This window comes from Drosophila yakuba, chromosome 3R, assembly GCF_016746365.2.
Source record: "Drosophila yakuba strain Tai18E2 chromosome 3R, Prin_Dyak_Tai18E2_2.1, whole genome shotgun sequence".
NCBI lineage: Eukaryota > Metazoa > Arthropoda > Insecta > Diptera > Drosophilidae > Drosophila > Drosophila yakuba.
Window position 1 is genome coordinate 22,469,029 of NC_052530.2, and position 23,833 is coordinate 22,492,861.

Sequence of the window (23,833 nt, forward strand, 5' to 3'; positions counted from 1 at the left end):
GGTTGTTTGGGGACAACTATCGTTATCGAGACAACAGAGCTTTGTGTGGTTATCAAACTTGTCCCCAAAATTATAAACAAGGAAATCTGAAATTTGGTAAACTTCAGACTACCAGCTGTATATATGCAAACGCCGTACGACCAGATCGCCAGTTATACGGTCGAGGTAAGGGAATTAATACCCGTTATAGCCGTACCCCAAACGCAGTAACCTGTATTCGCATGCTCACATATGTTTTCCCGCAGTCGCTGTGGTTCACTTGTAGCAAGTGTGGCTCTGAAAATGTGGAACCACCCAAGCCAGCGCTGCCTCATCTTGGTCTGCGTAATATGTGTGCTGTCTTTCGGGCTGGCCAATGCGCTCCACGGCTATGCTAATGCTGAAGGTCACCCAGTGCAGATCTCGGCCACATTGCCAGGCCAGCTGAAGTTTGTGCATGTCGTAAGAGTTGCTATGCCTTTGTGTGCGGAGCTCCCGCTTTATCGGTTATGCTTTGCAGATATATCGCCACGGCGACAGAACGCCTGTAGATCCCTATCCCACTGACCCCTGGGGCGACAGGAAGTTCTGGTCCACCGGCTGGGGACAATTGACCAATGTAAGTAAAGTTCTCACAAGTGACAGACGCATGTTAACACCGATTTCAACCTCTAGTTGGGCAAGCAAGAGCACTACGAGCTGGGCAAATGGCTGAGGAATCGTTATTCAAGCCTCCTTCCGCCTCTATACTCCAACGAGAATATCTACGTTCAGTCCACCGACGTGGATCGCACCCTCATGAGTGCCCAGTCAAATTTGGCTGGTCTCTACGAGCCGCAGGGTGAAGACATCTGGAACACGGACATCAGCTGGCAACCCATACCCGTTCACACCATTCCCGAAAAGGATGATCCCATAGTGGCCGCCAAGGCACCTTGTCCCGCCTATGACTACGAGCTGGCCAGTCTGGAATCGTCGCCAGAATTCAAGGCCTTGACCGAAAAGCACCGAGATCTTTTTGCCTATTTGAGCGCAAAAGGCGGACGACCTGTAAAGACCTTCGTAGATGCGCAGTATTTGAATAACACCTTGTTCATTGAGAGTCTGTACAACATGACACTGCCAAGATGGACCGAAAAGGTTTACGGGAAAGAGGAGCTCACGTATGTAGCAAACTTCGCTTTTGCCATCAGCTCTTATACCCGAAAGCTGGCGAGACTAAAGGCGGGACCTTTGCTGAAGGACATATTCAAGCGGTTTAAAGAGAAAGCCTCTGGACACCTTAATCCAGATCGTTCGATGTGGGTCTACAGTGCTCATGACACCACGGTAGCCAGCGTTTTGAATGCGCTAAAATTGTTTGAGGTAGTAGTTTGAATACGTTTTTATATGGTAAGCCGGTTAAGGCTTTGTTTTCTATTCCCAGCTGCACAGTCCTCCATACACGGCGTGCATTATGATGGAGCTGCGTGTGGATGAGACCAACACCCCATTGGTGTCTATTTTCTACAAGAATACCACAGCTGAACCCCTGCCTCTGGACATACCTGGTTGTGGACCTTCCTGTCCGCTGGCGAAACTGAAGAAAATTTACCAGGATGTTCTGCCCGTAGATTGGGAGCGCGAGTGCAAGGTGTCCACCATGATGATGACTTATGAGGAGGCCAATCTTGGAACTGCGACGGGTGAGTCAATGGCGACCGGGTTCCAATGCAATTAAAGCATCATGTTTCCTTCGACAGGCATTCTCATTTTAATCGTTATTGCGCTGCTGTTCGCCAGCTACGGTCTCATGATCTACTACCGACGGCGCAACTACAAGCTGTATACCTCGTACTCTCAAATGGCTTAGCTTCGATACCTATGCCATGCAGTGGAAGGCCCTACCAAAATCTGAATTTAGAGCCTAACACGCTCTCTAGTTGCCAACGTGATTTGATGTTATTGATGTTCGCTATGTTGATTTTATGTGGAAGTCAGTGGAGTCTCAGGCGTGGTTACTACTTAGTTAATGCGTGCATTTCACACAAAGTCTGTTTGTATTGATTAGTTTTGTTAGTTTAAGTTTGAGCATTTGTTAAACACAAGTTCGATAGCATTTAATGGAATAATAACTGGTTTTGTTGTTATTCAGTGAAAGATATGGAATATGAAGACTGTGAATAGCGATCTTGAAGTTGCATACATATATACATAACATATTTATACACATATACACATTTTTATGAAATTATCATGGATGATAAATTTATTGTATTAAAAACGCTCAAATCAAAGAAATCGAAGTATGAAGTTTGTTTGAGTTTATCGGAGCATTGGCCAATGAATAAGGTGTTGATATATTAAAAGAAAAAACTTTATAGTTCTGTCACTTCACATCAAGATAAGGTAATGAATGGGTTTTCCGTGTATGTTTAAACAAGATCGCGGAAGAAAAGAACGACATAGATATTACCAAAACCAATTGTTCAGGGCTAGGAAGAAGAAACAGCTGTGTAAATAAGTGGGAGTTTCCCGCCCGCGCGCATAAACACTTGAAATGTGAATTATACTAGATTTGTTTATTCCGCATAAGCGATTTGCTTGCACTTAATTATGGTTAGACATAGATACAGTTAGGGTTACGGTTAGAATGTTTTAAGTCTATATACAACGTGGCTGAGAGCGGCGATATAATGTAGAACCTGTTTGCGGCGATGCGCCTGACTGACTGACTGAGATTGAAATGGATAGAATGGACAGAGTGGGAAAGATGAAGAGCCCCCACGATCGGCTAGCTGGCTTATCTGTAGGCCTTGTCATCCGAGTATATGATGTAGGGCTGATGCTGGTGCGGATGCTGATGCGTGAGACTCTCGGCTCCATCGCCGTTTCCGCCTCCCGCTCCACTGAAGTACGACATGCGGGACATGGTCGAGTAGGCAGCCGCTGCTGCAGCCACCTGCTGCTGCTGCTGTTGATGCTGCTGCCGTTGGGAGAGATTCTGGCTGGACTGGTGGATGGAGGCCGCCTTGTGGGGCAGGGTGGCGTGGTAGGGAGGCACCGCATACAGGGCTGCTCCCGCGCCATTCTTGTAGTTGTACGCCGCATTGTGGGCTCCCATTTGCATGCCCGCCGGAATGCCAATCATCGTGGCGTTCTGTTGATACTCCGCATTGCTCATGCGCAGCCTTATGATGCAGATGATGATGATGAGGATGGCGATGAAGGCCACCACTCCTCCCACGATGCCAATGATTAGGGTGTCATCGTTGCTTATTATCGGTGACTGGGCCTTCATCAGCGGTGCCTTGGTCTTCATCTTCTTGAGACTGGGCGGCTGAGTGGGCTCCAGGCTCCAGATGATCAGTGGCTCCTCGGTGGTGGAACTGCTCCTGGTCACCAGTTGGCTTGAAGTCTTCAGCAAGTGTGGCACTGAAGCAGTGGGTCTGGAAGTGGAGGAAGTCATCCTTCGGGCATCACAGGTCAGCTCGTCATCCCCGACTTCAATGAGTTTCCGGTTAAGCAGGTAGGCAGGCGAGGCACAGGTGACATCCGGCATACCGGAACTGGGCAACCATCTTCGCAGAGCTCGAGCATTGCAATCACACACTATGGGATTGCTGGCCAATCCCTGGAGCTGCAGACTGGCTCTGCGATCTTCTAGAGCGTTTAAGAACTGCGGCACCAGAACTGTGATTTTGGATCCCTCGACATCCAGGCTCAAATGGGAGGATCTCGGCACGGGGAAGAGCAAAGCTGGCGGCAGGGCATTCAGAGAGGTGTTCCGCAGCTGGACTCTCAGATCATTGCTCTTGAGACCAGCCAGCGTGCCCGAGGATATGGACTTCAGTCGTTCGCCTCTGATTCCCAGGCTCTTGAGTCGCGGATGCTTTAGCGGTTGTATCTGCTCGCTACCGATGCTAGAGTCCTTTACTTCAATATCAAGGACCTCCAAGCCGGGCAGGAGTTCCAAGATGCCTTGCAGGTCTAGGTAGCCAAGCAGTGGAAGATCATAGGCCTCCAAGCTGACCAGATTGGGCAGCTGCTTGAAGGCGTTCTTCTCGATCCTAGTGCACTGGGGCAGGTGGCTCAAGCGGAGCGATCGCAGCATCTCCATCTTACCAAAGTTGGACTGGGAGACGATCTCAAAGCTGTTGTTGGACACGTCCAGAGATTGAAGCACCTGGAGTTGGGGCCAGGCCATGGAAAGATCATCCAGGGACTCCAATTGATTGCTAGAGAGGTCTAGGGTTTCCAAAAGTGTCACCCTTTGGAACACCTCGGGCTTGACATTCTTCAGCTTGTTGTGGGAGAGATTCAGAAACTGCAGGAAGGGCGTCTCCAGGAGTTCCAAATGCTCAATGCCCGTGCCCGCCAAGCTGAGCTCCCTAACTGTCTTGGGTTCGTTGAGGACATTGTGGACTGCCTTGGAACTTAGAGGATTAAAGGAAAGATCAATTTTCTTGATGTTCACCATGATGCTGTCATCTCCTGGCAGCTCCTTGATCTTGTTATGGCTCAAGTCCACGGAGGACACAAAGAAGAACTGTCTTTGCAAGGCATTCAATGGAGCATACTCGAAACGATTGTGGGCTAGGTTGATGTTCTCCAGCATCTGGAGCTTCGAGCGCTCGAAGACTCCATCCGACAGCTCCGACAGCCGGTTGCCCTCCAGATTGAGCTGCTCCAGTCGGACTAGGCCCTCGAAAGTTCGCTCTCCAATGCGATCCAAGTTGTTGTGCGCCAGATCCAAGATCTGCAGTTGGGTGGAATTGTGGAAGGCCATTTCGCTGACCATATCCAGTTGATTGTTGGACACGAGCAGCACGCGCAGGCGTGGTAGGCGGGCAAAGTCCAGTTCCTCGATGGTCTTTAACTGGTTGTGGGACAAGTCGATGTGCTCCAAGTATTGCAGAGAGGAAATAAGTTCCGCCGGAAAGAAGGAAAACTTGTTATTGGCAGCGCGGATTTCCCTCAGCCTCGGATGGATTCTAAAGGAGGAGGGAAACAGGTAGCTCAGCTGGTTATCCGAAATGTCCAGCTCCTCTATTCCCGTTCCCGTATTGAAGTACTCGCCCTTAAAGGCGGACAACTGATTACCATGGAGATCGAGCCTCTGCAGCTTCATCACATTCACAAAGGCGCCGGATCGAATGGATCCAATGCGGTTGTTGGATAGATCAATGGAGCTTATGTTCCACAGGTTCACGAAGCTGCCATCCTGAAGCTCCTGCAGCTGGTTATCATTGAGATAAATGTGCTTCAGATCCTGCAAGCCGGCAAGGAGGTCACCACTTATCTGCCGAATGTTGCACCGACTCAGATCGATGACCTGCAGGCGATCCAAGGGCTTGAAGAGAGCTCCAGTCAGAGGATTCAGGTGATTACCGCTCAAGTTGAGCGATTGCAGGTTCTCCAGTTCCTCGAATATGCTACTGGGCAACTCCGTCAGCGTATTGCCACTCAGGTCCAGACTTCTTAACTCCGGCAGCACCCAGGGAGCACCGCCCAGACCCGTCAGCCTGTTCTGCGATAGCTTCAGGGCCATCAAAGTGCTCTCCAGTCCGGCAAAGGTGTCCGCATTGATCAAAGCCAAAGAATTTCCAGAGAGATCCAGGGTATGCAGACTGCTGAACATCTGGAAGCTGCCGGGTGGCAGTTCCCGAATGACATTCCTCGACAGGGATAGCGTTGTGATATCGCCCGCCTGCAGCGATCCAAGGATCTCCGCGGACAGAGCAGCCACTCGGTTGTAATCCAAGTGGAGGGATGTCAATTGGGGCAGGCGACCCAGAGCACTGCCGGGCACCAGCAGGATGTTGTTGTCCTTGATGACGAGGGTCTGCAGGCTGTCCAATCCCTCCAAGGCGTCGTCTTCGATCTGGACAAGAGAATTCAAAGGATTACATGTTAGTCTTGGGGTTAGGAGTTTTATCCAGATAGACATACCGTTCTCAAGGAGTTAAGACTGAGGTCCAGATACTTCAGAGCACCCATCTCCCGGAAAGTTCCTGGTGTAATGCTGGTGATGGTGTTGCGACTGATGTCCAAGCTTTCCAAACTCCTTACCACCTGCATGTGGGTGTAGTCCAATTGCTGAAGAAAAGGAATACATTAGTAAATGAATTTAAATTAACTTTGTAATATTATAATACCTGCAGCATATTCGAGGACAGATTAAGATGCTTCAATCCGGAAACTGCGGCCAGTGCCACCGTGGGAAACTGACTGAAGAAGTTCTCGGAGAGATCCAGTTTTTGCAGAGACTGCAGCTTCTCGAAGACGTCGCTGTTGAGGTGACTGATCCGATTCCCGGCCAGCTTGATCTCCCGGATCTTCTGCAGTCCCTTGAACGTCTGGCTGTCGATGCTGCGGATGACATTGTGCCGCAGATCGATGATCTCCAACTGCCGCTGGGCATTGAAGGAGTCCCCAAGCAGTGATCCTGTAACGAAGGTAAGTATACTCATTGAAAAAGATAAGCTATGAAAGAGATACTGCTTTAAAGTACCGCTTTAATTGGATAAGTAATAGGCTCAGAATTAATTGTAAATGCAAATTCAAAGTGTCAGGTAATTGCTTTTCTTGCGATCGAGATTTGTGATTTCACTTTCAATTATACCAGTTGCGGTTTCGATTACACGCCCAGCTGTTAACCATTCATTTAATTGGCTAATTCGTCTTACCAATCTGGTTCTGGCGCAGCGACAGGTGTCTCAGGGCACTTGGACCATTGAGAGAGTTGCTGGGCACCGATGTCAGGCTATTGCGATCGATGTAGAACTCCTTCAGATCCACACAGCCCTTGAGAAGACCTTCCTCGATCAGCTTGATCTTGTTGCCGGACAAATCCAGGATGCGCAGGTTCTTCAGCACATGCAGTTCGGCGGTGGAGAAGATGGGATTGAGATTGTCGCCCAGCAAATTGTTCGCCAGTCGCAGTTCGTTCAGCGAATCCTTGAGGCCATCGAATGCCTTCTCCGGAATCCTGCGGATGAGATTGTACGACAGATCCAGCTCCTCAATGGTCAGTTTAAGCTGGCCAAAAGTCTGCAATTGTAGGCGATAGTAAACAGAAGATTTAGCTTTAGATTTAGATTTAATTATAGAGATGCGATCTACTTGAGCAACTTGAAAAGTAACTTTCCGACAGCTTAAATGTGTCAAATCGGTAAGAAACAAGATCTGATTGACCTCCATTTGGAGGCGTTTATTGTACCCGTGAGATCATCGAAAAGTGTCGAAATCCCCCCATCTCTTCGCGGCGAAGAAGAGATCTCCGATCGATGGCGACACTCACCTGGGCGGGCAGCACCTGTTGGCCGCTGTGACGTTGCGTATACGCCACGATGGGCGCTCCATAAGGCAGTTGGGGGGCATCGCCGTGGAAGACAACGCGATCGCAGTCCATGGCCACGGCGCCCAGTTGGCCAGTCGCCGCAAACGGAACCACATTGCACCTGTAATTGTCGCCAATGCCGTCGGGCAGGTGATTGCAGAAAAACAAAGCCAAATGAAATTGCAGTTGGCGGTAATTTAGTGAGATTAAAATAATGCCCGGTCGACAGCGGAAATTCGCTGTCGTTTTTGCTTTCTGCTGACCACTGAGTGAATGGGTATACAATGTGGTACAAGACTCACCTGCACGGCAGACGGAGGGCGGGGCTGAGCTCCGGGCAGGGGCGCCAGGCGGAGATTGGGTTGATGCAGATCAGGAGAAGCAGCAGGAAACGCCCTCCGTTTGGCAGCTGTTTCCACGCTGCCATGTCGCTGCAATTGAGGAATGACACTGTTATTACTGGGTTTCTGGCCCGATCGGTGAAACTCGTTTCGCGAGGAGATCTCTATTCCGCATCGTATTTGGTCATTTGGCCATTATCGCCGCGTTCGCTTAGAACGTTCGATTTGCATACCGATGTCTCCGGCTATTTGGGAACAAGCCGCATACTTGCGGCCAACAACAATGGTCTAAACCAATCCACACCAAGGTCCGATCAAAAAGAACGAAGGCTATAATCAAGCAACAAAGAGCTAAGATTGCCCACGAGTGGTATGAGTAATTTTGGATGTGCTGACAAATTAGAGGCATTTGTTGTCGTCTTATTCGACATTCTAGCCATCGGAAGTGTAGATAACTCGATGGAATCTGTTTTGCTGTCTAAATGTCGTGTATATGCTAAAAGCGACACTACGAAACATTACTGCGCCTAATTCGTGAATATATTTATGTTTAGCCGAAAGAGCAATTTCAGCTTATGCTTGATAAGTAAGCGCTAATTACTAGAGCATACAGTAGAGCTCCCCTACAGAGAACAACTTTTTGCTATCAAAATCTAAAATCAAGAAGAGTTTCTACTTGTATTAACATAAACTTGTTGTTCATAACCCGATCGTATCTCGAAGTTCTATGAGAATTTTAGATGTATCATAAAATGTATGAATGAATAGATTGGCATAGAAAGCTTCCTCGCCTGCCCATTTGTGTTATATATGAGAAGTAATTTACGATAGATCAGAACAGCATTGTAATATATCCCATCACTTCATAAAAACCACAACTGAATGCATAATCACAGGCTGCTTTTTTGAGCTGCGAGAACTTCGACTGCAAAGTTGCCATAGAAAACGCCTTTGGCGGCGCATGAGCAACTCGGTGAGCCATGATCTTTGGATTCTCGCCACTTGGGAGCTGGATTCTTCTGGTTCTCACTCTCGCAGCATTAGCTGTACCGTTATTGGTAGTACGGTCGGCGGTTGTTGGTGCTTGTTGGTGGTTGTTGTTGGTTGCTGGTGGTGGTTGTTGGCCGTGTTCATTGGTTACTGTTTGCTTTTTAATGCGCACTGACAACACAAAAAATAAGTTTGCGTCTGGCCGTATTTCTATTTGCATTACTTTCGGCTCTGCGTTTCTGCGTTATTTGTGCTATTTACTCTGCGGTCCATGGGCGGCGAATCAGGTAAGGTATTTGGCCAGTCTGTTGGCCAAATACACACGGCTATCCGCTGACAAACAAGCCAGTTAACGTATGTAAATTTATAGAGACCATAAAGCGGGCTTTCGAAACCCAAAATCTCCTGTTTTGCTCATTGAAATGCATGGGTGATATGCGATTCGAGCCGAACCGAACCAATTCGATGTGGTGGACAGCTTCAAGGTTGCATTGCCACATGGAATGGGTTCGAAATGGGATGAGATGGGCTGGGATCGGCGTGGATCCACTTCTGGTTCCACAAACACCGATGCAGATCGAGATACATCTGTAACAGATACAGATACAGATACAGGTTCACTTCGCGTTGCGTGTAAACGCTCGATGGGAAATATGTTAATCACAGACATCTCCGTTTTTTTTTTTGTTTTTCTCCTCGCGTAACCTGTTTCATTATATTTTTGATTTGTACTCTTGGCTTACATTTTCTTTTGCTGTTTTGGGCGCTGCTTGTAAATTGCACTTCAAACTTTTTGTGGCCTGGGAACTTGGCAACTTGGCAGCTTTGGCTGTTTTGGCAGCTTGGCGGTCTTTTGTTTTTGTCGCTGGTTTTTGGTGGATTGCACAAGTTGGCGATGCCGTGTTTACGTTTGGTTTTTGCCCACTTCTCTCTTTGTTATACACAAAAAGAAAGCTCCGCTCGGGAAGAATGTTTTCCCAGAGAGATGGCCTCTGGCACACACTTGCACACTATATAGCACACACTCGCAAACACACACTGGCCGCCGCGGAAAAATGCAGACAAACCACTAAGACGGGCAGCTCGATGGGCGAAAGGGGGCGTGGTAATTAAGCCGCAACAAAAACAAGTACGCCTGTCTGCGCATGCGCAGCAGCGGTAACAATTTCGCAGCCTTCGCGTTGCGTTCTCCGCCCGGCGGAGATTTTCAGTTTGGGAACAAGCCAAAAGCCAAAGACGTCGCTCGAATCCGGTCTGAATGGGCCAGCTCTTCTTTCTTCACTTCCGCCAAGTCCGAACCGTCGGAGCGCCGCAACTCAACTGAGCTGAAGCTGCTCGAATGGCTCAGATCCGAGATCCCAACTCCCGAATCCGAGCTCACTGGGCTTCGCTTTGGGCCAGCTCTCTGCGCTGGAGCCGCTCTGCAGGTGAAACTGGTTTGCCCCCATGCACGGCGAGAAATTGGGGCAGAGAAGTTGGCATGAGGTATTAAGTTAGTAGGATTAAGTTAGCTGGTTAACAGTGGTTTCTAGATTTATTTTAGAACATCACTCATAAACTTAAAGATGCATTTGAAATGTATAGAATTCTGAAATGCTATAGATAAGATTGTAGTATCTATGGATAGTTTGTAATTTACCTTACACTAATTACACTAAATTACAGCAGTATTGTTTTGCTTGCTTGCTAGTTTCCAAGCTGCTGCAAAGTGTAATTTAAACCCCCTTTTCTCTCTGTGCATCCCCTGAATGGGTCTAAATCCCATAGTGGTACTAAAAGTGCGGGACCTGCCCCCGAGATGCAGCTGCTCTCTGCTGCGGAGAACCGGAGAATCGGAGAAACAACATCCCAGCGCCGTGAATGAGTTTACATTGTTTCGAGTTTGTTTTCTTTGGCGTTTGATGGGGGTCTTCTCTTCGGTTTCTTCTTGTATTGTATTATTTTCTGGCGCTGGGTAAAAGTTTCGCTGGCTGTTCTTCTGCGCAGAAAGTTCGGCTTCTTCTGGCCCTTGTCTACCTGTTTCTTCTCCGTCGGTTTCTTCGATCTGCGAGGCCGATTGGCAAGTGCGCCAATTCAGCTAATGGGGTTAAGCCTTCAATAATGCCGCAACAAAGTGACAACGAACAAGAGTTACTTTCCTCCTCGCAAATTGCTTGGCGTGGCAACTAATTACCCGAACAATCGCAGCTGATGGGGATCGCCGCGGCACGCACCAGCCAATAACCATTAACCATTATCCATTGGCCAGGTTATTCACACCAGACCTAACAAGTACAAGTGCGAGTTGCACTGCCAGCTGGAGTACAGCTTCAACTCCCAGTCCGTGTCCATGTCCATGTCCATGTCCAAGTCCATATTCAAGTCCAAATGCAAGTCCAAGTCTCAATCAAAAGCACATACATACTGACTAGCTGGTATGTGGTTATAATTTTGATGTTTAGGCATGCATGCTAGCACTAACATCTAACATCTCAGTGGGCCGCAATTTCTTTTTCTTTCTCGCAAGCCATATACTTTCCATTTTCATGAGCAAGTGCTCCACAAATGGCAGCTAAAACACACATAACATAATAATGAAAACAAAAAAAAAAGAGTCCGCACACTCGAAACAAAAGCGACTCAAGAACCTGAAAAAGCGACAGTGAAGCGTCATAAGTGTATAATTCATTCTGGTTAAGCGCCATGTGTTTCGTTTTTGGGCTAATAAAATATGAAATTAGTGGTTTTCTGTACTGTATTTTATATACAAAATTACTAAATATTTCCTGTGCATTGGGTGGTATTTTTTCCAGTGCATTTCATACCGCAGCAGCCCTGACGTGACGCATGCCATGTCTAACCATATAAATCAAATCGTTCAGCTGATAAATTGTGTCTAAGCTCAACACTTGACTGGCTCCGACTTCGTCTGCAATCGCGGCTATGTGTTTTATATGTTTTGTGAAAATGCCACGCCCCCCGACGCGAATCCGCCTTAGAGCCCAAAGCCTCCTCTTTCTATTAAATATGGCATAAAAAACAGCTTCTGCGCCGCTTGGAGCCGCACTCCCGATTGTTGCTTCAATCTGCATAAATGCAAATTGCGAAAAATGAATCATGGCCAAAGGTTTGAGCACTGACAGGCACTGAGAAAAACTTTGGGTTTAAATCGAAATATGTAACTTAAAAGGCATGTCTGCTATCTCCCTTAAAAATATGAATTATTCTTCAATTAAAATTGTATTAACAGCAAAGTTACTCACTTTCATACTTATTGAAACATATCTACAAGTGGTTCATGTTTGTAATAAATCTTTCTAGGTCAGTGTAAGCATTTTTTCTCCGTGCATTATATGCCGGTCGTCTAAGATAATTTTTCATCCGCAAGTAGGCCGCCAGATGCAATCTGCACTCCAATTTTCAGCCCACCAAAGCCGGCAATGAAATTCATGGAGCTTAATTAACCCCACGTAATTGCCGAGAGTTGCCTCCTCGGTGATGTCGTCTCATTCGAATGCAAATTTGAATGACTTCCCCATGATGATTTTGGGATGGTGCCGCTGGGGGGCGGCCAAATGAATGTACTTTTCAATGCCAATAAAGATTAATGTCTCCGCATACAGGTCATAAATTACACTCACGTGGACTGAATGGCCCACTGGGGAGGAGGGTCGTGTTAGCCGAACCTAATCAATTATAGCAGCGCCTTAACCCTCTTCCGATATCGGAATGGAATGTCAACATAATAAGGCCAGCGTCCTTGTGGCCCACTCCTGACCCCTCCATCTCCATTCCCACTCCCACTGCCATTTCCATTTCCATGCCCATTTGGATGGTCCGTTTCCTTTTCCTGTTGCGGTTGCCTTTGTCGTTTGCTCTATTGCTGATGTGGTTCCTTTCAGGGGCGTGGCAAAAGGGGTTGCTTCGAGCATTAGTTTCAATTAGCATATGAATTTGAATCCTGAAATGCTACCTTTGTATTAAATTGCACACTTAACAGCCTAGTTATCCTTACAAGGTATCCTTGCATCCTTTTGCTTCCTTAACCGCATTTGTTCAGCCTTCTAGATATGAAATCTTGGAAACTAAGAAACCCCCAGCCATGTTCTAATATCTCCACTGGGAGCAGGGAGTTCCGCTCCTGGAGATGCCCTACGCCCTTTGCATAGCTCGTCCATCACCGCCTTGGATTAGGAGGAGGTAGAGGTAGGCGGCCGAGTGGGATTATGGCCCTTTCCGGATTTTTATTTTGATAAATTATTTAAACGCACAACTTGTGGCATTCGGCCGGCTATTGTTGCTATTGTTGCCGCCGGGCTCTCATATTTAATGCCAGACTGTGTTGGTTCAGGACGCCCAGTCAGGATATACACAGAGAATATAGGATGTATAGTAGGCCGGCCAGGACATTCAATCAAATTAGACGGCGAGTGACAGCAAACACAATCATGAGCGTGGCCAGCTCGGTTTATTGATCGAGGACAATCAAAGGACCTCACATTTGGCCAGAAATTAATACGCTGCATTCCCCTTTAATGCCCGTGTTTATTTAGCCCTTAAATGTGTATTTCTGGAACTCTGCGCAAATAGGCGGGAATAGGGGGAATAAAATGTTTATTTTAGGAGCGACTTTATGGCACCTGTTCACGGGAACGCCATTCACCAAATTACATTTATACCAATTGCATTTGGGCCGAAATTCTATACTGTTATTCAAGTTGGATGTGCTCGTAAAGTGAATTTAACCCTTCTGCCACTGACACCTAGCCCAAAAATTCACAAAACCCGTTGGCTGAGCTATTTTGGGACGCACACTTTGGCACCGCCGGCAATCGACTTTATGGCCGAGTTGTTTTAGCCAAAAAGTTTGGCCGTAACCAGCTTGGCTCGGCCAGCCTGCCACATCAAGCATACGCCAAGGTGGCCCGTGCCACCTGGAGGCAGGAATACCAAGTGCTGCGGATCACAGGCGCTGCAAAAGCAAACTGCACAGGTGGAGTCGTTAACGGCAAACGAGTCAGAGATTCCAGGCAATCAAGTGTGTTAATTGCACCATAATTGGTCAGACAGGCAGTCAATAGCAGCAACAAGAGCTCGATGCAACCGATGCAGCAGTCCTGCACTGCGAGAAAATGCAGCGACTTACTGCTGGTCAAATCTAAGCTTTGAAGTAATCTATTATGTCTTGCCAAGAGTTCAAGAACACTTTGCACTTAATGCTGCACTCCTGAAAAGTGTGTATATAAGTGATTAATAAGTGAATAGTAAAAAGCATCAAGGGCTTCTGAGAAGCCCAATTAAAGGTCGATAAAAAAGTATTAATTCAATCATTTGATCATTTTCAATGCAGTAAGCCCTTAAGCCTTTTTAATTAGCGCATAATGCATATTTTTCGCTGTGCAGCTGGGAGGTGTGCACAGTTGCGTGAATAATTCAGTTGCCTTATTGACGGATGCATGCACACACAAGCCAAAGGACTCGGCCACGCCCCCTTTCCACGCCCACCTGCCAGGCGGCTTAAAGGTGAAATCAGGTGCCATAGGGCCTATCGCAAATCACGCGCAGACAAAGGCTTTGATGCATTTGCAGCTCATTGGCAGGGCAAACAGGACATTCAGCAGGCTTTAAAAAGGACATTCAGGTGAGTGGCAATTAACTGGCAAATATTTAAACAAATTTCGCGGGGGGGAAATTTGCCCAATCGCATTTATCTCTTCCGCGCGCTGCGCTTTTCGCCTCAAAATAAATAAATTAAAAAGCGAAAATCCTCGAAAATATAAAGGCAAACAACTTGGCAAGGACAGATAGGCAGGTGTGTGTGGAAAAGGGTTTCTCCCATGCCTGATTAGAGACGGTAGATCTGGGCAGATGGGGGAAATGGGGAAAGGCGGGAAAACTGGGAAAAACTGTGGAAAACTGGTAAAGCCCAAAAGCGGAGCCAAGTCAACTCGGAATTTTCCGAGGCTTCTCCGTGCGCCGTATTCGCAACAGTCAATTAAAACTTTTTGCTCTGCTCAACAAACGAAAACGCAAACCACAAACAAAGGCCAAATTAGTGGGGAACGAGAGGGGGGGTGGTGCAGACACCCACCCACTAACCACCCAGCACTCGTCCTTGCGCCCTTCGTTTCAGGGTCTAGGGATGCACTGAGAAAAAATGCATAAGATTAGGCTTATATAACTGCGGCTGAGAATGGCAACTGGTATTCGAAAAGGAATTATGCAATTATTCAGATATATTTAAAGATTTATGAAACATCAAATTATTCATTTTGAAACTCTTTGTTTTTCCAACTCTTTTTTTTTACCAATACTTTGTAATATTTTTTGACTCTGTAGTAGAAGAGTAATGGAGTTGAGTTGAGTTCTACCCTATTCCTAGCATGCTTGAGTTGAGTGATTTGATTTGGGGCCGCTCTGTGTGCGCCAATGAATGCGTAAAATGTAAAACTTTTCGCACGCGTATTTTATTTAATTTAAATGCAATTAAATCGTTTAATTTCAAAGCAAAGCGCCAGCAACTGACGAACTGGCGAGCTGGCTACCCAAACCAAGTTCTATGGGGTTTGGGGCGCTCTAGAGTGGTGTTTTCAATGCCTAAGGACACGTTTTGCAGTTTGCCGGGCTGTCAAACTAGCACACACCCATGTCATACATCAAGGAATACAAATACATGGCACACATTAGAGGAGTACGCCAGGCTTTGGGTTTCAGTGCAATTTGCTGGCAAACCGAGCCACGCCACTGGATATGGATTCCCAGTAATTGAAATGCTATACGCCGGTGACAAGCCGGGCGCCTCGATCCCTGGATCCCTGGGCCAAAACATTTGCATATTTAATGCCACGGGGTACATTTTTCATATTCATTTTTGATCCGTATCTCAAATCAGGCAGGGCAAACAAACTTTTCCCGTAGTTAAAGCACTCCCAACATCCAATAACAAAACACCCACGACACATTCGCTGTTCGTTGTATTTTCCTCTGATGTCTTCATCTTTGGCCGTCGAACGACAAAGTGGGCCACAATTTCTAGTCGAGTCAATTTCTCGTGCGCCCCTCCAACGAGGTGTGAAATTGAAATTCGTGTCCTTGCTGCATGCCAAGGGTCCTGTACACTTGTTATAGGCATAAAGGATCCGGGCACAAGGCCCTAACTTGATTACATTGACCCTGGTCCCGGAATCGAGTTCATAAACCCATAATTAAGATCTAATAATAGATACAAAGACCTATTTATCTCTCTGGGCGAAAACAATTAACTTTGTATAAATTCACACTTTCGATGGCTTTAACAATCGGCTGCAATTCAAATTGTGCGTTCAACTGATGGCAGTAGCTGGTTTGCCTGGTTTGAGCTGTATTCCTTTGCAATTTGCATGCGAGGCACTTTTCCTTTGTGCTGGAAAATCAATTAAAATTTATTGACTAATGGCCATAAATACCAGCTATAAAATACACAAACAGGTGAAGCAGCATAATGAGCACACAAAGCATACTTATACATATTCATGGCTTTGTGTGTCTGCGGATTGTGCAAATTTTCGCCGATTTGACGTGGCATAAATTAGCGAATATTCTGCGGCTTACAACCGCATAATTGAATTCATAATAGAGTCAATGGCGATACAAATTAGTTGCCAGAATCGCCGAGCGACGGAAGTCATAATAGTCCCGTTATGCGGAAGTTCACAGTGGCGCCCGCTGCGTTTCAAAACTAATTTCAAAACATCTAAGGCTTTCGAGGCTTTCGAGGCTGCTGCTTCAAACAAGTATGCAAATCGACTAAAAAGTGCTCAGCCGCCCTCATGAATATGCAACAGAGGTTTTTCAATAAGTGCCCCCGAAATGAATGGCCGTGCAAAAAGAAAGCCGCCCCCAATTTTCCATTAGCACGGCTTTAAGCCAACACTCAATTGGCCGCAAAGAGGGGCTCTTTAAGTGGCGCGAACGGCGATGATACACTCGTTTTGCGGCCAGTGACAGGTGCACCAGAAAAATTACTAAGGCACTTTAATTTACTCCACCAATTGTATCACTAATATGTCAACTATTTGTTGTCTAGAAAAATGTCTATATTTCTGCCAATTTCCCAGTAATCATATTCCTCATTTTAATAGTATTTTGAAGCAAACATCAAAGTACTGCATGATTTCTTCTGGTGTTTGAAGCTGACACCCGCTGCTCGACGAGCAGCAACGAAATTAACTTGTGAGTGACTTTCGACATGGCTGCCGTCGCCGATAAGTAGGCAATACTTTGTCAGCATTCCTGTCGAGAATTCCGATCCAGCCTGGATGCGAAAAACGGGGAAGCAGAGGAGGTGACTTCCCCCTCCACCTGCAGGAGCACATGTGGATGAAACACTTACGTAACTTTGGGTTTGGGGCGTCGCCACCTGTCGATGGCGTGACATGTGCAAATCTGTGAGCAGTGTTTGACAACTTGTGAAAACAAATACAATTTTCCGGGGAAAAGCGGGCGGAAAACTCAGCTCTTTAAGGCTCCGGCTGGCGGTAAAAGCTGGAAGGAGTGGCTCTGAGTTACACGAGTTCGTCCTTTAAGGACGAGGAGTTGAAGCTGTATTGTGGCCGCTAAAAAAACAGTGAAATTATGGCTTCATTGGTAAACACAATTTATTGATAATAAAATATGAGCTTGAATATTCATGATTCATGGTATTGTACGAGCAGAATGAGCACTTCATCTTTATAGTCATGAATATTAAGGGCGTACTTGTCTCCTAAGCCCACGGCAATGAAAATTCGTAGGAACTCTATGTTTTTCTACAGAATGTGGCTCATTAAAATTTCCCTTTTTACTTTTGTGGAAGGAAATGTAATATCTTATGCAATTATCCTTAGGAAATGTATGATATATAGGTTACCTTCATAGGTTTCCATAACCCTTCATAAACCAGCCAGACTTACAACTCTTATTCAACGATTGCTAGAAAGTGAGCAGCTTCTGAAGTCGAGGACTCCGATTGACCCAGGAATCCAGCCCACATTAAGTGGCAAATTCTGTGAGTCTTTCTATATATATATACTATAAAGACTTGAAGCCTAACTGGCCGCGAAAAATTACATTAGCAGTAGAAAAGAAATGCGGCAGTTTGGGAAGCAGATGCGGCACATTTGGAGCATATTAATTTAATATGGCGCGTCGTCTGCCTCGGGGGCCAAAATAGAACTCCCAACTCTAAGCTCATTTGCCCCCGATTGTGTGAACATTTGCACAATGTGCCACGTCTAAGGATGCCGAGAACTAGGGGATTCTGGCCAGGCTGGTGCTACTCTAGGCCTAGATAAGGTCCTACTGCCAACTGCAGAGTGGAGCGCCTTCCGAGACAGAGCAGCTTACAGAAGGGTTAAGAGCTCGACAAGGGCAAATGGTGTTAATGAGAGAACAATGGGGGCCATAAATTGTAGGAGGGTCCATAATTGTACGAAAATACGCTTATCTTAGGCCTGTATTACCACACAATTTAATTAGAGGGCCAGTACTCACTTGATGTGTGTTTACGATGCATTCTAATCAAGCTGAAAATATACGAACACTAATGTGTTATAGCATATGCAGCTCCTGTGCGGGGTATCCAGGATTAGGGATATCCACTGAAGAGTGTAAATCCCATCACCTGGCAAAGAGTATGATAACTTCATTCTAGGTTCCCCAGTGTTTTTTTTTTTACTTTCCGCCTGTCGCCCTCGTCTGTGCGGCAATTATGTTAAATAATTCCAAGTTGAATTACCATATTGTCGGGATGAAGCCGGTTGCCGAGGAGTCCTGGATGCCGGGGAAAAAACGCTCAAGGACTGCCTCAGTCGTTTATTTTTTCTCCATCTAGGCCGCTGTGCGATGTGAGATGTGGCGTAATTTGTTCAATATTATCCCTTTAAATTCCGGGCTGCTCCTGCTCCTTCTGCTGGTGGGGAATTCTGTTTGACAGGCAAATTGCTCGGCTCAGTTCGTTATTATTAAGAAATAGGGGGCACCCACCAATACTTTTCCATCCTTTCCCTTTTTTTTCTGAGATTACGGGCCGGAGGTTTATGAAATCCGCTGTCGGCCCACATTTACGCTCAACTTCATTTGGCCATTCCGGCATGGTTGTTGCTTCATTATGGAGTCTGGAGTCCAGTAAATAAATATAAACTCTTAATTTTTCTGTGCTTCGATGGTGGCGTGCTTGCCGAGAACTTTGTCCACCAGTTTCTGGATATTTTCTTTCAAGAAAGGATATGAACAAACAAAGGCGGACAAATTATGTGGCTTTCCAGGACGCGCAGGACGCGATGCCATCAAAGATTTCCATCTGGCCAATGCGAATTACGTAAACTGTAATAAATCTGTCTGTCGGCACATTGAAGGCGCTGACGTCGCTTTAAAGGACATTCTGTGGGTTTAGGAAAATATGTCACCAGCGGAAGGAAGCAAGTCCTTCTCCTTCTCCACCGCCAGCCAAGTTTTTGCTTATTTTCCGAGCATTTCCCGTGCCCCAGGGGGAAACTGCTCCTCGGTGCGTACTGTAAGCCAAAGGACAAGGACAAGGACAAAGTTTTTATTGCCGGCCAATTGGATCTTGTCTTGCCGCCAGGACGCCCAGGACTACGCACAGGACTCCTCCCCAGAGCCATGTCACCATTGTGGTTACAAGTTGTATTTTTATTGAAAAGCTGTCTTCATGCCGCACAAATATTTGTCGCAGCATTCCCGAAACTACCAAAACCATTACTTTAAACCCAAGCCACAGGGCCCAAAAATGCTTGGGTACTCTTTAGATTCGGGCACTCCATGCAAATGAAAAATTAAATGGGTCAAGTGCTTAGTTAAGTGCACCCAGCAGTTAAATTAAATTATAGTCCAAACAAGGCCCCATAAAAAACCCAGCCAAAAGGGTACACTTCAGCTTAACTGACATCGTAGCTTGGAAGCAGACTTCTGGGATTACCTTTAAGCACGATTCTCTCTACCAGATTACAGATTACAGGCACCGCAGACAGGGACTTCCACTCTGAGTTCCAGTGGCTCCTCCTTTCCGGCACACAATCTAAACTCAAATCAAAGTTTTTCGCAACAATAAGTCTAGTGCTAGCAATGCCTTGCACACAAGCGCCGCTCGCTAAAAGGGAACTTTTGTGTGTGGATAAGTAAAGTAATCCCTGTCATGTGTACCAAGTCCATCTAGGAGCCCATCCTAACTTGGCTTGGATTAAAAAATCTGCAGGTGTAATCCCCAGGCAGATTGTATCTCAAATTTGATGGTTTTGCAAGTGGAGATCCGGCTGTAGTACGATTATTGTTTTCCCTTTGCTCCTGCAACTCCCATTCCCAATCACCGACTGACGAACTGCTGCCTCGCAATCCGAAACTTTGCACTTCAATTTGTGAACATGCATGCAAATAACGAGCGGCAGTCTGGAGCTGGAGGTGACCCACCTCTCGTGGGAACACTCCTGGGACTACACTCGGAAAACATGGAGTTTACACAAAGTTTGACTACATCAGGTGCTGTTTGTTCACTTCGAGGATACACGGTGGAAATGCAAATGGGACTTCATATGTACACCAGACTTTGTCAGGCAAATCAGAACTCATAAACCCACTTGTAAACTTTATTTTCCCATCTATTGAATCCAGTTTACTTCCGAAGTTTGGGCAGTGTAGTCCCAGTTGCCAACGGCGCGGACTGGAGCCAATTCGCATTGATTCGGCGACCTGGCACATGCTCCTTGGGATGCTGATTAGATGCTTAGCTGGCGGGGTCCTTGATAAATGGCGGCAGTTTAAAGTCGAGTGCGTCTGGCACTTGTATGATTTAAGGGTTCAAGGTTCAACTCCGCATCCAGTTCTGCCCACGGTCGTCCAGCGGCGCAACAAGTGGATGTGATCCCGGGCCGGATGACACTTCCAAACGCGGAGCCAGACGCATAATTAACCCGGCATCGGCAATCGAATCGGGCGGAAAAGCGCCAACTGCTGTCGCACAGTAAAAAAAAGAAAGTACCTAAAGGTATACAGTAAAAAAGAAATCGTCGTCTCCGGTTTCTAATTTTTATTCCAAAGAATATTTTCCAGGTTTCCCCTTCCTTCCTTGCATTTCACAGGTTTCATACCCATTACTGGGCTATAAAGCTCCCCACGATCATTAGTACAACTTTTTTTTGCAGCTTATGACCCATGAAATTGATCCAAATCACCTTTTGGTTGATTTCGAAAAATTAATTTTTTGGCCAATTTTCAAAAATTCGGCAAGGGGTACGTACCATCATCAAAAATTGCAAAAATGGCCAACAATTTATTTTTTTTAAATCAACCAAACTTGAATGCCAATCGATTAGACATTCAATTACGAGCTTAACGAGGTATGACACTCCATATTTTCATCACTTTTTCTATCATTTTTGCAGGCTTCCCGCTTGAAAGTTGGTCAAAATGGGAGTTTTAGCCCAAGGACCTTTATTTGCATCTTGGTTTCTGGGTGACTTTATTTTCGAGTGTCGCTGGTAACCAACTTCTGGCTTTCCATTTGAGGCACTCGTGCGCGCAGGGAGATGATGAGAAATGGACTACCTAGATGGCGATACCTTCATATTTCATCGCATTCCGCATCCCGCATCTACGCACACATGGCAGTCGAAAAAGTTTGGGCCAATCTGCTCCAGGTTCTGGCCGTAGTATCCTAGCTGATTTGCTGCTCCTTCGTGGGGTTTTGCTGCTTTACGAGCAGCTGTCTAATGTAGCCGAAGGAAAACAAAGAGAGCTGCTTTTGGCTGCGCTTTATGTGGATTTAACTTGGCCTAATGAAGCAGTGGCAGTAGCAAAAAGAACCGGGTTTCGCCGCCTCGCATATTTTAATAAAGTTTCGGCTTTATGAAACTTATGTTTGCATTTTGTTGGCCATAAATTCTGAGTGAAGGGGGGGGGGGGGGTTGGGGCGGTGCCTCAAACTCTGCCAAGTGACACCTGAGCCCAATGAAATTTTATGGCTCGACCTTGGATGTTGAAGGTGGTGGTCTCCTCTCCCGGCTTTTTCCGCCTCCGAAAGTATGCAAAGCATTTCGCGAATTCTTTTCCATTTGCCGAGGACTTGTGGCTTTTTCGCAGCGCGGCAAAGGGTGGTAGTTGGAAAAACGTGGCTGCCTAAGTGGAAATTAAAACAAGCGAATGTTTCACATAGCTGGCGGAAAATCCAATTTGAAGGCTCCTGTGTGTGCTGGCCATTTCGGTGGTCAGCACGGCCATCGCTAATTGCCGCGAAACACTCATGCAGAAACTGGCCAAAACCGCAGATGCGGCGCAGTGGGCGGTGGCCAGTGGGCGAGTTTATTAGAATGCACAATTTATGGAGCATCATTTAAAATTTTACAAACTTGCGCTTAATATATATACACACATAAAATGGTTAAGCATATTGTTTACTTTACAAATGAGTGTTTATATTTGTATGTATATTAAATGATTCTTTTGACTTTGATATCCAGTGACAAGCGGATCTGATTCAGCACCATCTTCTGCGAAGTGGACACCAGCTAATGCCCATCGCAGCTCGGCCCAATGGTGTCTGTTGGTCTGTTGGTTTTTCCAATTTATCCATCACATTTACAGCGACCAAATGACACGCACTTAAAAGCAGCGGGATACGCGGAATAAATACGCAGGATAACAGACCAGATAGCCGGGGGAAAAAGGAAAATTAAATTTCCAGCGGCCGGGCAGCGGTCATCAATCAAACCACTCGTCACATGCTGTCGGCAGGCTGGTTGGTATTTAGCCAAATATACATTTTGCCCAGCATAATGTTGACAAACAAATTATCATTCTGGCTGGGAACGTGACGGTGGCGGGGGCAGCGGGGAAGGACGATGAGGTGCAGGACGAGGCGGGCTTAGCGTTGATTAAATGGGGTCATCAGCAGGGCACTGGCACTGCCACTGGCACTGGTAACGAGCGCTGGTATCCTTGCAGATAGTTAATGATGCCCAGCTGCTCGGCATATTGGACATTGGACATTGCAAACTGCGGACAAGGTTCGAGCCACCAAGTCCAACTGGCCGCCCCCAAATAAGTCCATCATAATCATTATGGATGTGTTCAATGGACTGCGTGGCGGCGAGAGATAAAGAAATTTAATGACCTTCTCCCGCTTTCACTGGGTATCTTTATCCAGAACAACGTAAGCTGATAAAATAATCTAAGTGAGGCACATCACTTGCGAAGCGTTTAACCTGGTTGGGATCTGTTTGCAAATAGTTATCGCACTTTGTAGTTATCCATGATGTTTAAATCAACCTGTTTCATTTTAGATCAGTTAGAAATGTGTGCCAAATCAGAGTGCAACCCATTTGATGCGCAGTTGTTGCAGCTAAATGGAGTGATTGATTGGACATTGATGCATTTGCGGCGGATGAAGTTGCGGCATTCCATCTGCGCCAGCAAATTAAGACGTCAGAATCTGGCGGAGAAGAAGGGGGAAGGCATTTTGGATTTGTAGATTCTCGGATTCATTGCTTACTTAAGGCATTTTTGGCCGGATCAGCCAACAGCACCTGCGGCTGTCTGGTGTGAAAGAGCCAAGTCATTTGGCCAAAACCAACAAACAGACGCATTGCACTGGAAACAATTTATTGCTCATCAACACTTTCATGCCTTGCTTGTATCAAAATTAAATTAAATAACTAGGAGAGCTACAGAGAATAGGAGAATTAGGCGAATTAAGAGTTTTAGACCTATGACTTGGCTAAAATGGCAACAGCAGCCAGCTGTATGCATGGTTTTTAAAGCCAATCATCTAAGGAATCGATCCAAATCACTTTTTGGTTGATTTGGAAAAAATTAATTTTTTGGAAAATTTTCGAAAAATCATCAAAAATTGCAAAAATGACCAAAAATTATAAATCAAATAATCTTGAATGCCAATCGATTAGGTAATCAAATACGAGCTCTGCGAAGTATGACACTCCATATTTTGGTAATTTTTTCCGATTTTATTTATATGCTTTCTACTTGAAAGGTGGTCAAAATGGAAATTTTAGCCTAACGACTTGGCTAAATCGCCTAAAATGGCAACTAAAACATGTGGTATACACGTTTTTTATAGCTCATGACCCAAGCAATAAAATGAAACCAGTTTTTGGATGATTTGGAAAAATTAATTTTTTTGCCAATTTTTGAAAATTCGGCAAGGGGTAACATCATCAAAATTTGCAAAAATTGACAA

General features: G+C 46.0%; 2 protein-coding genes across 3 annotated transcripts; one reads left to right on the top strand and one right to left on the bottom strand.

Annotated features, from left to right (window-relative positions):
* Window positions 1-12: 12 nt before the first annotated feature.
* Window positions 13-2,264, top strand: LOC6537965 (prostatic acid phosphatase). 2 transcript variants are annotated; one of them, XM_015193099.2, is made up of 6 exons: window positions 13-165; window positions 246-441; window positions 500-598; window positions 655-1,344; window positions 1,406-1,664; window positions 1,722-2,264. In XM_015193099.2, the coding sequence occupies exons 2-6, from the start codon at window positions 283-285 to the stop codon at window positions 1,829-1,831; spliced, it is 1,317 nt and encodes a 438-aa protein (XP_015048585.1). In that variant the 5' UTR covers window positions 13-165; window positions 246-282; the 3' UTR covers window positions 1,832-2,264. The 2 variants fall into 2 exon arrangements, with proteins under 2 accessions (XP_015048585.1, XP_002098502.2); XM_002098466.3 differs by lacking the exon at window positions 13-165 and having other exon boundaries at window positions 217-441.
* A 255-nt stretch (window positions 2,265-2,519) lies between these two features.
* LOC6537967 (chaoptin) lies at window positions 2,520-9,956 on the bottom strand. Its single transcript, XM_002098468.4, has 7 exons — window positions 9,375-9,956; window positions 7,603-7,731; window positions 7,262-7,421; window positions 6,648-7,011; window positions 6,117-6,406; window positions 5,911-6,057; window positions 2,520-5,842 (listed from the first exon to the last, which is right to left on the bottom strand). The coding sequence occupies exons 2-7, from the start codon at window positions 7,725-7,727 to the stop codon at window positions 2,762-2,764; spliced, it is 4,167 nt and encodes a 1,388-aa protein (XP_002098504.2). The 5' UTR covers window positions 7,728-7,731; window positions 9,375-9,956; the 3' UTR covers window positions 2,520-2,761.
* Between the last annotated feature and the right edge of the window lie 13,877 nt (window positions 9,957-23,833).

Coding starts and splice junctions, on each gene's coding strand:
- LOC6537965 (XM_002098466.3), top strand. CDS start 232: ATGTTTTCCCGCAGTCGCTGTGGTTCACTTGTAGCAAGTGTGGCTCTG. Junction 599..654: donor GCTGGGGACAATTGACCAAT/GTAAGTAAAGTT, acceptor TTCAACCTCTAG/TTGGGCAAGCAAGAGCACTA. Junction 1,345..1,405: donor ATGCGCTAAAATTGTTTGAG/GTAGTAGTTTGA, acceptor TTCTATTCCCAG/CTGCACAGTCCTCCATACAC.
- LOC6537967 (XM_002098468.4), bottom strand. CDS start 7,727: ATGGCAGCGTGGAAACAGCTGCCAAACGGAGGGCGTTTCCTGCTGCTT. Junction 7,422..7,602: donor GCCCTCCGTCTGCCGTGCAG/GTGAGTCTTGTA, acceptor CGACAATTACAG/GTGCAATGTGGTTCCGTTTG. Junction 6,058..6,116: donor TGTCCTCGAATATGCTGCAG/GTATTATAATAT, acceptor CCTTTTCTTCAG/CAATTGGACTACACCCACAT.